Here is a 13475-nt window from a genome sequence, read left to right as displayed (position 1 = left end):
CTCATGTACCATGTGCAGGTCTCTGATACACATGAGTCCCTAACCAAACAACACTTTGTTGGTCAGCGTACGCAAAGCGTGCACAAGCAGGGAAGGGGGGTCACGGAATGGCCCTGCAAGCCCAAAGGGCCAAACCCCAAGGACCCCCCCGAACCACACAGGTGCCGCCAGCGGAGAGAGCAGCCACCAAGCAAGACAAGTGTGAACAAGCTGTTATCTCTTACCATTGCTCCTGCAGGTAGAATAGGAGAACAAAAGGAGGTACTTACCATATATACACCGCTTCTTCCTGCTAATTTGGATCACATGGGTCTTAAAAAGAGGGAGTGCTAGCCACAATGAAAAAAGAGACAGAATAGATAAAATATGCACAAGCCTAAAGGACAGAAATGGCTGCACATTGCACCCATGGTTGACACGAAAACTTGTTCAGCTACATTAAAAACCAACATTAGAAGTTAGTATATAATTTGATCAAACCATATTGCCTCATGTACCATGTGCAGGTCTCTGATACACATGAGTCCCTAACCAAACAAGGTGGCCCCTTTCTCTGCTGGCGGCATCTGCTGGGTTTGGGGGGCCCTTGGGGTTTGGTCCTGTGACACTAGGGTTGCAGGGCCATTCTATGGCCTCCCTTCCATGCTTGCGCTCGCTCTGTGAGTTAGTGGTCGCTGGCCGACACAGTGTAGAGTTAGTTTAGTTAGTTTATGGTTTGATCAAATTATATACCAACATCCTGGCATTGGTTTTTAAATGTAGCCGAGAGGCAATAGTGTCAGCAGCTCCTTTCTCTTTTTGCCCCTATAAGTCAATGTAATGACAAGGGAAAAACCAAGGCCATGTATCCATCTACAGACAGCTGTTTAGGAGTGTTGCCCTTCATCCGTGTGGAGCAGGATTCTGGCTAGGTGAGAGCAATGCCTATTAGAGCCATATGGGAAACAGATCACTGATCTCAGGGAGACCAGCCAAAAATAACACTGTGGGCTGCTGGTTAAAGCGCTCAATACAGTGAAATCCTAGGTGCATTGCTCCCTGAGAAACACAAATATGCAAAAAAGAGCCAGTGAAGCCTTATTTTAGTGGTTTCCGTACAGGAGCCAGCCCTTGGCCGGGTCCTTCCCGGATGGATATCTGGCTAGTCATGTGTTTTGAGACTCTTAAGCCTTTAACGACCACGGGCAACAATCTCAGAATAACCGCGATAGTTAAAAGCATTGTAGAGTTATATCTACATAAAAAGAGACAGGTCAGATTTGAAAAATAGGCTCCGGGCATTAAGGCCAAAACAGGCTGAAGAGGCAAGGGGTTAAGCACAAGGAGGAAAAAGCGAAAACGCAAAAATGAAAATTGGTTCAGTCTTTAACCCCTTAACGACATCGGGCGTAAATTTACGCCCTGATGCCGGTAAGGGAGTTCAGAGCGGGGCCGCGCGGCGGCCCCGCTCTGAACCGCGCCGGTCCCGGGTGCCGCGTGTAGCCCGGGACCGTAGGTATTAGCGGGCACGGTCCGATCGCCGTGCCCGCTAATACAGTAATCGGATGCAGCTGTCAAACATGACAGCTGCATCCGATTACCGGACGCAGCGTCATCCCTGGTGTCTAGTGGGGAGATCGCTCCTCCGGGATGTTATCCCGGAGGAGCGATCTCCGTAAATGAAGCCGGCCGGGGACCGCTCCAAGATGGCGCCGTCCCCGGCTCGGCACTCGTTTACTTCCGGCTGCAGCAGCCGGAAGTAAACGAGTGCCTATCTCATGGATCTCTGCAGCATATCTATGCTGCAGAGATCTCTATGAGAGATCAGATCACTTATACTAGAAGTCCCCCAGGGCGGCTTCTAGTATAAGTGTAAAAGTTTAAAAAAAAATGTCATTATTAGTAAAAAGCCCCCTCCCCTAATAAAAGTCTGAATCACCCCCCTTTTCCCAGGTTATAAATAAAAGTAAATAAATAAATAAATAAATAAACATGTTTGCTATCGCCCTGTGCGTAATCGCCCGAACTATTAATTAATCACATTCCTGATCTCGCACGGTAAATGGCGTCAGCGCAAAAAAATCCCAAAGTGCAAAATTGCGCATTTTTGGTCGCATCAAATCCAGAAAAATTGTAATAAAAAGCGATCAAAAAGTCGTATATGCGCAATCAAGGTACCGATAGAAAGAACATGTCATGGCGCAAAAAATGACACCTGACACAGCCCCATAGACCAAAGGATAAAAGCGCTATAAGCCTGGGAATGGAGCGATTTTAAGTGACGTATATTTGTTGACAATGGTTTAAATTTTTTACAGGCCATCCGATACAATATAAGTTATACATGTTACATATCGTTTTAATCGTAACGACTTGAGGAACATATATAACAAGTCAGTTTTACCCCAGGGCGAATGGCGTAAAAACACATTTCCCCCAAATAAACAAAATGCGGGTTTTTTTTCAATTTCACCACACTTTGAATTTTTTTCTGGTTTCGCAGTGTACTTTATGCAAAAATTCAGCCTGTCATTGCAAAGTACAATTAGTGACGCAAAAAAAAAGGGCTCATGTGGGTCTCTAGGTGGAAAAATGCAAGTTCTATGGCCTTTTATGCACAAGGAGGAAAAACCGAAAACGCAAAAATCGAAATTTGCTCTGTCCTTAAAGGGTTAAGGGGTTAAATGAGGCTCCATGGGCTCTTCTTTTGCATATTTGTGTTTCCCAGGGAACAATACACCTAGGATTTCACTGTATTGAGCACCTTAACCAGCAGCCCACAGTGTTATCTTTTGCTGGTCTCCCTGAGATCAGTGATCTGTTTCCTGTGTGGCTCTACTAGGCATTGCTCCCACCTAGCCACCTGCTCTACCCTGATGAGGGGCAACACCCCAAAACAAATGTCTGTGGATTGATACCTGGTTTTGGTTTTACTCTTGTTATTACACTATTTATAGGGGCACTTAATATGGTGGTTTCCCTACAGGAGCCACCCCCTTGCTGGGCCCTTCCAAGATGTGAACAGTGAATACACCTTTGAAAGGCTTTGTTCACACTGCCAACATGTTTTGTTATGTTATACCCTGTTTCTCCAAAAATAAGATCTAGCATGATTTTTCAAGGTTTTTAGAGCAGGCTTGAAATATAAGCCCTAGTCCAAAAATAAGACCTTATTGCAGTCATCTTATGTCACGTGGCCTCAGGCAGACTGAAAATAGGAATAATGTAGCTCCCAACCATTCTGGACAAGTGCCCTACCACCTCATCCACTCACCTGCTTTTGAGTCCTGATCCAGAGTCCCGTCTCCTGCTAAGCCCTAGCCCTTTTTTTAGAAAAAAAATTATATAAGACCCTGTCTTATTTTGGATAAACATGGTAATAGCAGCCATAACAGCTATGCTATCAGATACCAAACGAGGCTGAAGTTGGTTTCTTATTCAGAGGATTTTTCTTTTTCCTATTTTAGCCATTATTCTTATAGAAAATTGATAATATTCATAAACTATCGTAAGTGAGGTGACGTGATAAAAACGGCCAAAAGGACGCCACGGTTGGCATAAAAATGGGCATCAAAGAACAAATACAAAATTATAATTTAAAAATAAAATTGACTTTGGGCCACTGATCTCACACTGCGATCACACAGAGAGGGATGTCCCGTATCACATCCAAGAGAGTCCAGCCTGGCCCAAAGTGGTTCTGGATATAAAAACTGGCATCAAAATGGGCAGACGGGCATTTTTTCATGATTTCAATAAGTAACAGATGTTTTCAAAGGGTTAAATGAGTTCGGGCCACTGATCTCACACTAATAATACACAGAGAGGGGCCTCACGTCACATCCAAGAGAGTCCAGCCTGGCCCAAAGTGGTTCTGGGTATAAAAACTGGCATCAAAGTGGGAAGATGGGCATTTTTTCCTGATTTGAATAAGTAACAGTTTTTTTCAAAGGGTTAAATGAGTTTGGGCCACTGATCTAACACTGATAATACACAGAGAGGGATTCCCCACATCACATCCAAGAGAGTCCAGCCTGGCCCAAAGTGGTTCTGGGTATAAAAACTGGCATCAAAGTGGGAAGACGGGCATTTTTCCTGATTTAAAAATGCGTAACCAGTGTTTTCAAAGGGTTAAATGATTTCGGGCCACTGATGTCAGGGCCCTATTACTAGAGATGAGCTGACTTTTTGGATTTCTGGTTCGTGAGAACCAGAATGATCGGCGTCGGATTCCTGATGTCTGCTCGCTCCGTGCAGCGGGTGGATACCTCCTAAGGAACGCCTGGAAAACTGGTATACAGCCATTGTCAGCTGACCAGCCATTCTGAAGATGAGCGTGCGGGACCCAAGGACGAAGACAGAGCGGAGGAGAAGACCTGACAGGTAATGTATTCTGCAAGGGCTGCAAGGACATCGGTAACGATGTCCCTACAGCCCTCGCTCAACGATCATCGGGCCGTGGAATAGGCCCAGTAAACGAGCGGCGATCTAGCAGATCGGCGCTCGTTTACATCGTTGATCGGGCCCTCCTCGGCCCGTGGAAAAGGACCCTTACTTATTCAAATCATGGGGTTTGCTCACTTTGATGCCAGTTTTTATACCCAGAACCACATTGGGCCAGGCTGGACTCTCTTGGATGTGATGCGGGGCATCCCTCTCTGTGTATTATCAGTGTGAGATCAGTGGCCTGAACTCATGTAACCCTTTGAAAACACCTGTTACTTATTAAAATCATGAAAAATGCCTATTTGCCCACTTTGATGCCGGTCTTTATACCCAGAACCACTTTGGGCCAGGCTGGACGCTTTAAGATGTGATGCGGGCCATGCCTCTCTTTGTTTTATCAGTGTGACATTAGTGGCCCGAAATCATTTAACCCTTTGAAAACACCTGTTACTTATTCAAATCAGGAAAAAATGCCAGTCTGCCCACTTTGATGCCAGTTTTTATACCCAGAACCACTTTGGGCCAGGCTGGACTCAGTGATCAGTGGTCCAAAGTCAATTAGATTTTTAAATCATAATTTTGGTTTGTACTTTGATGCCCATTTTTATGCCAACTGTGGGGTCTTTTGGGCCATTTTTATCACCAGTCCCCTCAGGGCACCTCACTTACGGTAGTTTATGAATATTATGAATTTTCTATAAGAATAATGGCTAAAACAGGAAAATGAAAAATCCTCTGAATAAGAAATTGGCCGAATAATAAACCAACTTCAGCCTTGTAGATACTAATGACTTATAATAGGGTCATTTAATTACCATCATTTTTGACACACCAAAAGCAAAAAAATGTTTTTTAAAAAAGTGAAAAAAGGCTGAAATCAAACATCAAAAGTCAATGTGTGGCGATGCATGCTGAACTTTTCTTCTCCTTAAATCTGCCAGAAATTAGTGTCACTTTTTTGCAGTGCATTTTGTTCTAGCCTATAGGTCAGATAAATGGGACGACCAAAGTGTGACCCGAGCCCATAAATTTCCCTCCTTATGTTACCAGCCTCAAAGCCCCTTTCTTACACCTAGATCGCCTGTATGAATGCACAGCGCCGACTAGCGCACGCAGGGGCTTATACCCTATTACGAATCTTCTCCCGACATGCAGCGGGCTCAGCCACGAACTACATTTCCCTAGGTGCACTGCAGCGGGTGTGCCGCTGGAGAAGGTCCCGGATGTACCGTTCTGGTAGACGCCCAGGGCCGGTACAGGAAGTGAAGCAGTGTGAGTGAGACCAGGAAGTACCCTGGAGACGGCGAGAAGTCCCGGGTTGGGTGCGGTTCAGCTGCGATCAGACGCTGCCCGGAGAGGAGGTGTACACTGTGGGTGAGCAGAGGGTCTGGGGTGAGTCGCTGTCAAGCTGGGTGTACTGGGAGCACGTAGTGCCCAGGTGGGAGTGTCTGAGGGGCGGATCTGCTGGGGATAGGTGCTGGCTCTGCTCGGAGGGGATGAGTGTCAGGTAACCTCCCGGGGTCACTGCCAGTCCCGACCCCCGTTATAACCGCAGAGGGAGCGAGTGAGGGAAACCGCATCAGTCTTTGCACAGCTCTAAGACGGGCCTGATCTATAGGACCAATGCACTCCTTACATATTTGGACCCATAGACGTTTATCTCTGTTATATATCATAGAACTCTAAACCCTGGACCCATCATTACCTCCTTCTGAGTCTAGCTAGAATTATTGATATTCTGTTCCATTTTGATGAACGTATTTGCTAAAATGACAACAGGAAATGCAGCCATATTGGTTGTTACTGTTTAAGAGGTTATGCCAGATTAGAGAATCATGGCTGCTTTCTTTCAGAAACAGTGCCACTCTTGTCCTTAGTGTGTGACAGTATGTGGTATTGCAACTTTGTTCCTTTAAATTGTATGGAGCTGTAATACCACACACAACCTGAAGACAGGTGTGGCTATGTATCTGGAAACTGCAGCTGTTGTTTTTCTAGTCCTGGATTACCCCTTTAGGGTAATCCGCTGCGGATCCAGTCCTGTTCATTCCTATACAGCACATACTCGCAGGGGGTTTGACATCTCGCTGTGAGTATGTGCTTTAACCCCCCGCAACCCGCTGCCGAGAGCATACATTACCTGCTCTGGCGACGTGGCTGCATGTCAGGCTCCCGGCTCCGGTCCCGCTCAGCCAATCAGTGCTGCCGAGCACTGATTGGCTGAGCGGGACTGGAGCCGGGAGCCTGACATGCAGCGGTGTCGCAGAGCAGGTAATGTATGCTCTCTGCGGCGGGCGGTTAAAGCACATACTCACAGCAGGATGTTAATCCCACTGCGAGTATGTCCTGTTTAGGAATGAATGGGACTGGATCCGCAATGGATCTCGCTGCGAATCCGCAGCGTGAAATCCGCTGCGGATCCAGTAGGTATGAATGCACCCTTAGGCCATGTTCACACAAAGTATGAACATCGGCTGGTGTTTGACCTGGCCGTGTCCAACAACAGCCGGTGTCTGAGACTACTGCAGTATCGGCCGGATAAACATCACTTATGGCTCTAATTTGCCATAGACCACAATGTAAAGTATGGCTGGGAGACATACTTTACACTGTGAGCACTGGTTATCTTGTAAAGCCGCTGTTCACCGAATAGAAGCCGCACAAAAAAGACCTTTCAATTGATTTTTACGGCCGTAGTGTATACACCATGGCTGTGCTTCCATAAACTGCTATTCAATAAAGCAGTGCTGTTAAAGGGGTAGTGCGCGCTAAAAAATTATTCACAGAATAACACACATTACAAAGTTATACAACTTTGTAATGTGTGTTATGTCTGTGAATCGCCCCCTTCCCCGTGTCCCACCACCCCCACCCGTGTACCCGAAAGTGTGTGGTGCATTATACATTACCTGATCCGTGTCGAGGCCGTCCGCCATCTTGTGCCAAACGTCATCTTTGGACGGACGGGCGAATCGCTGCCGCCGTCCCCCCTCCGCCTACCCCTTTAACCCCTTAACGACATAGGGCGTATATTTACGCCCTGATGCCGTTAAGGACGTTCAGAGCGGGGCCGCGCGGCGAACCCGCTCTGAACCGCGGCGGTGCCGCTTGTAGCCCGGGACCGCCGGTATTAGGACATGACTAGGGGGGGGTTAACTAGGCTACCAAGGACATGACTAGGGGGGGGGGGGGTTAACTAGGCTACCAGGGACATGACTAGGGGGGGTGGTTAACTAGGCTACCAGGGACATGACTAGGGGGGGGGGGTTAACTAGGCTACCAGGGACATGACTAGGGGGGGGGGGGTTAACTAGGCTACCAGGGACATGACTAGGGGGGGGGGGGTTAACTAGGCTACCAGGGACATGACTAGGGGGGGGGGGGGTTAACTAGGCTACCAGGGACATGACTAGGGGGGGGGGTTAACTAGGCTACCAGGGACATGACTAGGGGGGGGGGGTTAACTAGGCTACCAGGGACATGACTGGGGGGGGGGGGTTAACTAGGCTACCAGGGACATGACTGGGGGGGGGGGGTTAACTAGGCTACCAGGGACATGACTGGGGGGGGGGTTAACTAGGCTACCAGGGACATGACTGGGGGGGGGGTTAACTAGGCTACCAGGGACATGACTGGGGGGGGGTTAACTAGGCTACCAGGGACATGACTGGGGGGGTTAACTAGGCTACCAGGGACATGACTGGGGGGGTTAACTAGGCTACCAGGGACATGACTGGGGGGGTTAACTAGGCTACCAGGGACATGACTGGGGGGGTTAACTAGGCCTACCAGGGACATGACTGGGGGGGTTAACTACAATAGCGGGGGCACTAGGGGAACAATACTTTGCCTTGCCCCGTGTGCTGCAAACACGCTGCTAACTGCTGCGCATGGTATGCGGCCCTCGAATGATCTTATTAATGCCCGACCGGCCCTCGACATGGAAAAGGTTCCCCACCCCTGTTCTAAATCATAGCAGATCCACTTCAGGCTGGGGCTTACATCAGAGGACGGGACTGTGGAAGTAATCTCTTCATAACTGTAACCCCTCTCTCCCCGGACAGAGAGCGCTGCATGTATGTGCCCAATTATGTCCTGCTCATTCCTTTCTGCCCCCTGCATCTCTGTCAGTCCTGATTGGTCCATGCTAAACACACACCTCTTCTCCGTTGCTATCATGTGACCACACAGACCTCTGACAGCAGCCCTGCGTCTTTATTCTAGCCTGTTGTACTACGCTACTGCATTATGTAGATCTGCAGTTCCATCCTGTATCTACAAACTGCTGCTGTTTTTTCAGGGTTATGCAGTTACTATACTAATATACTCCACATGCTGATTGCTATACTGTAAACTAACTTATAATATGACATGTTCAGCTGTTTATAAATGTTTGTTTCATTTGTTATACATGTTATTCAGAATATAAAATCATTATTTTTGGGGTGTAGAACCGATTGTGTGCATTTCAATGATTTCGTATAGGAAAATTTGCTTTGGTTTAAGAGTGGATTTGGATTACAAGCACGGTCCCGGAACGAATTATGCTCGTAATCCAAGGCACCACTGTATAGGTAAATTACAAATCTATATACTTTTCTAACACAAGTTGATTTTTAAGAAATTCTGCTGCAGTTTCCCTTTAAAGAGGATCTGTCAACCCCCCGTGCCGGGGCAGAGCCCGGCCGACCCCCCGGTGGAGACCCTTATACATACCCCGTGCACAAAGTCACGCTCCTGGATCTGCTCCCGTTGCCGAGATATCGCCGTCGGAAGCCCAGCGTGTGCTTATCAGAGATAAGTCCGACGCTCATAGAGAATGACTGCTCTATTCATTCTCTATGAGCGTCGGACTCATCTCTGATGAGCATGCGCTGGGCTTCCAACGGCAATATCTCGGCAACGGGCTGGCCGGCCTCTCGAAGATGACGTCATTGTCACAAGATGGCGGCTGGGGGTCGACACGAATGCGGAAAATATAATGCACCACACTTCCGGGTCTAGCGTGGGGGGGGGGGGGACACGGGGAAGGGGGCCATTCACATAACACACATTACAAAGTTGTATAACTTTGTAATGTGTGTTATTTTGTGAATTAAAGTTTAGCGCCGCACTACCCCTTTAACTTGAAAAGTCGGGGGTCGTCTTATACGCGGGAAAATAAGGTAATTTAAAACTATAATTCTATATTTTGTCCCCTGATTAAAAACATTGAAAGGAGTTTGTGTGCCAGGACCTTCACTGATCACTAGAACAAAGGGTGTAACTAATGCTTTGCAGGTCCATGGTGCTGAAGGTCAGTAGGGGCACAATTTGGACCCCACCACCTTTTTTCACACATGTCAAAGAAACTGCCAGAAGCACCATAGACTGCATTGTCATGGTCCTTTTGCACGTTAACGGTCGAATTCGAACGATAATTGTACGTGTAAACGCAGCGAACGATCAAACGACGAGCAAAAAAATCGTTCATTTTCATCTTTCAACATGTTCACAAATCATCGTTGATCGTTCGCAAAAAATTCGCAGATTGTTCAGTGTAAACAGTCTTTCAACGATTTCCCCTATGTGTGAGATAGGCTTAAACGATCGCAAAACGATCGCATAGCGAATTTTCCGTACGATGTATCGTTCCGTCTAAACGCTGATCGTTATAAAAAAACATTGTTCATTCAAAATCGTTAATCGTGCGATCGAGCGAATTATCGAACCGTGTAAAAGTATATTAGTGTATCCAGCAGTTCTGTACACTGCTAACTTTAGGAGCTGACTGTCTACCTGCTGGAGTTATGAAAGAGTATTCTGTCATGTGAGTGGAGTAATAGGTACCCTTTCAATAATGTGCAAGCAGAGCTGTAGAGTCAGAAAAAAATGTACCAATTCCAGCTTTAAAAAAACCCTTAAAATTTTATAATTTTCTTATATGAAGATATCCTGTGTAATATAGAGAAGGAGCAGGAGGAGAAGCAGCAATAAGTAGTGTAGCAGTAACATCTGTCCTCAGTGTAGTGGTTTCTCTCTGAGAGAACATGTTTTTCTTCAGTGTGCTATGGACGCAGCAGGCTGTGTTTGTGTGTATATGTGCATGCGCTATGGCTACAGCAGGCTGTGTGTGTGTGCGGGCTTGCTATGGCTGCAGCAAGCTGTGTGTGCGCGCTCGCTATGGCTGCAGCAGGCTGTGTGTGTATATGTGTTTGTGCTATGGCTGCAGCAGGCTGTGTGTAGCAATAAGCAAGTACCAATCTGCTAGATCGGTGCTTGCTTACTAGAGATGAGCAAACCTGCCGAGGTTCGGGTTCGTGTGAACCTGAACTCTTGGCGTCTGATTCCCGCTGTCTGCAGCCTCCGTGAAGAGGGGGGATACAGCGCGAGGACCACCTGGAAAACTGGGATACAGCCAGGCGGTCCTCTTGCAGTTTTCCAGGCGGTCCTGCGGAATCAGACGCCGAGAGTTCAGGTTCATACGAACCCGAACCTCGGCAGGTTCGCTCATTTCTAGTGCTTACTGAGTCTATTACATGGCTTGATGATCCTTTACCAAAAGCTGGTAATTATGTCTGTGCAGCCTTTGCTGCGTATATAGAAAATAATAAAGTAATACTTACATGTCCATGCTCCCTGGTGTCGTCCCAGCTTCTCACTGCTGATGTGTGAAAAGACAGTCCTCTCAGCCAATCACTGGCCAAGACGGGACAGTGCCATGGTCAGTGATTTGGCTGAGTTGCCTGACGCTTTAGTGGCGGCTGCGGAGAGACACCGGGAAGCGTGGACACGTAAGCATTACTTTATTTTTTATATATATACTGTTTTATCAGCTGCCGACCTTGAACCTCCTATTACACAGAGTGATGACTGTGGGCTGCTGATGACTTTTAAACTTACTGAAAGATTAAAAGATCAGCCGATGTTCAGTTCCTTGGGTGATCATTGTCTTTATTACATGGGGCGATATCTGCTTGCTTAGGCAGATAATCACCCTGTTTAATAGGGCCCTTACCCTCTAGGAGGGGGAAATCATTTAAAGGGAACCAATCACCTCAAAAATGCATATAAAGCGAAGTACATGTGCTGTTAGACCACAGAGCACACTTCCCACACATGTTTTCATAGCCTCCTTGCCTCCCCCGTGTAAGCCACAAAGTCACTTTCTAAAACTGGCGCCCTGTATGCAAATTACCTGAGGTAGTCATCGGGGCGGTGTGCGGATAGCAGGTAGTCACGGTCTGCTGGGCCTCTCCTATCGTCCTGGGCGTTCTTCCGCTTCAATCACACCTCTGTGGGCTTGATTCAAATGGCACAGTAGCTGTGACGTCACTCGGGAGCGCGCCGTGCCGGACGTCGGCGCGCCTACGCTGCGACGCCGCTGCGCATGCGCAGTACCGCCACTTCCATTCCGGCGGTACTGCGCCTGTGCAGAATAGCCTCGAAACTCCGGCTCACACTGAGTTCGAGGCTATTCTGCACAAGCGCAGTACCACCGGAATGGAAGCGGCTGTACAGCGTAGGCGCGCCGACGTCGGGCACGGCGCGCTCCCGAGTGACTTCACAGCTACTGTGCAATTTGAATCACGCCCACAGAGGCGTGATTAAAGCGGAAGAACGCCCAGGACGATAGGAGATGCCCAGCAGACCGTGACTACCTGCTATCCGCACACCGCCCCGATGACTACCTCAGGTAATTTGCATACAGGGCGGCCAGTTTTATAAAGTGACTTTGTGGCTTACACGGGGGAGGCAAGGAGGCTATGAAAACATGTGTGGGAAGTGTGCTCTGGTCTAACAGCACATGTACTTAGCTTTATATGCATTTTTGAGGTGATTGGTTCCCTTTAACATATTTTATCTAACCGGGGAGCCCCTTTAAAGCATGAATGCGAGATCGCTAGGGTCCCCAACAATCACTTTAATTTCGTATGGCCATATGCATGTGTTCTCATTCTTTTGTGATCCTATCCTCTTGTATGTTTTACTGTACAAAAGGTAACAGTCTTGTCTGTCTTCTATCAGGTACAGCTTGACTTAATGAAGAATGCAGACAATAAAGTGTGTAGTCGTTGGTGATGGAGCGGTTGGAAAAACATGCCTTCTTATCAGTTACACCACCAATGCCTTTCCAGAAGAGTACATCCCCACAGTGTTTGACAATTACAGTGCACAGATGACGGTTGATGGGAGAACGGTCAGCCTTAACTTGTGGGACACTGCTGGTCAAGAGGAATATGACCGCCTCCGCACTCTGTCTTATCCTCAGACCAATGTGTTCATTATCTGCTTCTCCATTGGCAGCCCATCATCTTATGCCAATGTAAGACACAAGTGGCACCCAGAGGTTTCGCATCACTGTCCTAACGTGCCAGTCTTACTCGTGGGTACTAAAAGAGATCTTCGAAATGATGCAGAGACTATTAAAAAGTTAAAGGAGCAGAGTCTTGTGCCCACCACAAACCAGCAGGGCTCGTCTCTAGCTAAACAGATCGGTGCTGTGAAGTATCTCGAATGCTCAGCCCTGCATCAGGAGGGGGTTAGAGAGGTGTTTGCAGAAGCTGTTCGTGCTGTTTTAAATCCTGTGGTAAAGAAGAATCCCAAAAAGTGCATCCTACTATAGGGGTGATTGCTGAATATTGAGATGCTGTTAACAATAAATCTGGGTTTTTAGCACAACACCTTGGGCGATGTTCCTTCTATCCTCAGCTTGCACTAACAGCTCATCCTGTGAGTTGTGTGGAGTAGATAGCGCTTTATAGCTTTCCCTAGAATGAATAAATATGCCACAGATGAGGCAAAGGTTTTTACAGAGCAACGCAATTAGTCACTATCTACATGGAATAAGAAATCTCTCCAAGCGCTTTTGCATGCCAACCTTGCACTGTGGACTATCATTATTTTTTTTTTCTCCCCTTTTTCCACGGTATATTGCCAACACAGGTGAAATTTTGCTTTTTTATTTTACAAAAAATTTTTATACTACTCACCTTACTTTGCCACTATAAAGCTTCACTGTGCAATGCTTTTAGCTATTCTCCACTTTATGGACATGTACTTCAAATGCC

The 13475-nt window shown here is 47.2% G+C and overlaps 1 protein-coding gene across 3 annotated transcripts; it reads left to right on the top strand.

Annotated features, from left to right (window-relative positions):
* The first annotated feature begins 5672 nt into the window (after nucleotides 1-5672).
* Nucleotides 5673-13086, top strand: LOC138766331 (rho-related GTP-binding protein RhoG-like). Of its 3 annotated transcripts, none has more exons than XM_069943869.1 (2): nucleotides 5673-5795; nucleotides 12433-13086. In XM_069943869.1, exon 2 carries the CDS (start codon nucleotides 12455-12457, stop codon nucleotides 13028-13030), a length of 576 nt encoding a protein of 191 aa, XP_069799970.1. In that variant the 5' UTR covers nucleotides 5673-5795; nucleotides 12433-12454; the 3' UTR covers nucleotides 13031-13086. The 3 variants fall into 3 exon arrangements, with proteins under 3 accessions (XP_069799970.1, XP_069799968.1, XP_069799967.1); XM_069943867.1 differs by having other exon boundaries at nucleotides 5673-5799; XM_069943866.1 differs by having other exon boundaries at nucleotides 5673-5817.
* Nucleotides 13087-13475: the final 389 nt, after the last annotated feature.

The sequence above is a fragment of the Dendropsophus ebraccatus genome, chromosome 10 (genome assembly GCF_027789765.1).
Source record: "Dendropsophus ebraccatus isolate aDenEbr1 chromosome 10, aDenEbr1.pat, whole genome shotgun sequence".
Classification (NCBI taxonomy): Eukaryota; Metazoa; Chordata; class Amphibia; order Anura; family Hylidae; genus Dendropsophus; species Dendropsophus ebraccatus.
Note: the sequence above shows the minus strand (reverse complement) of the source record. Positions and strands in the feature narration are given on the sequence as shown.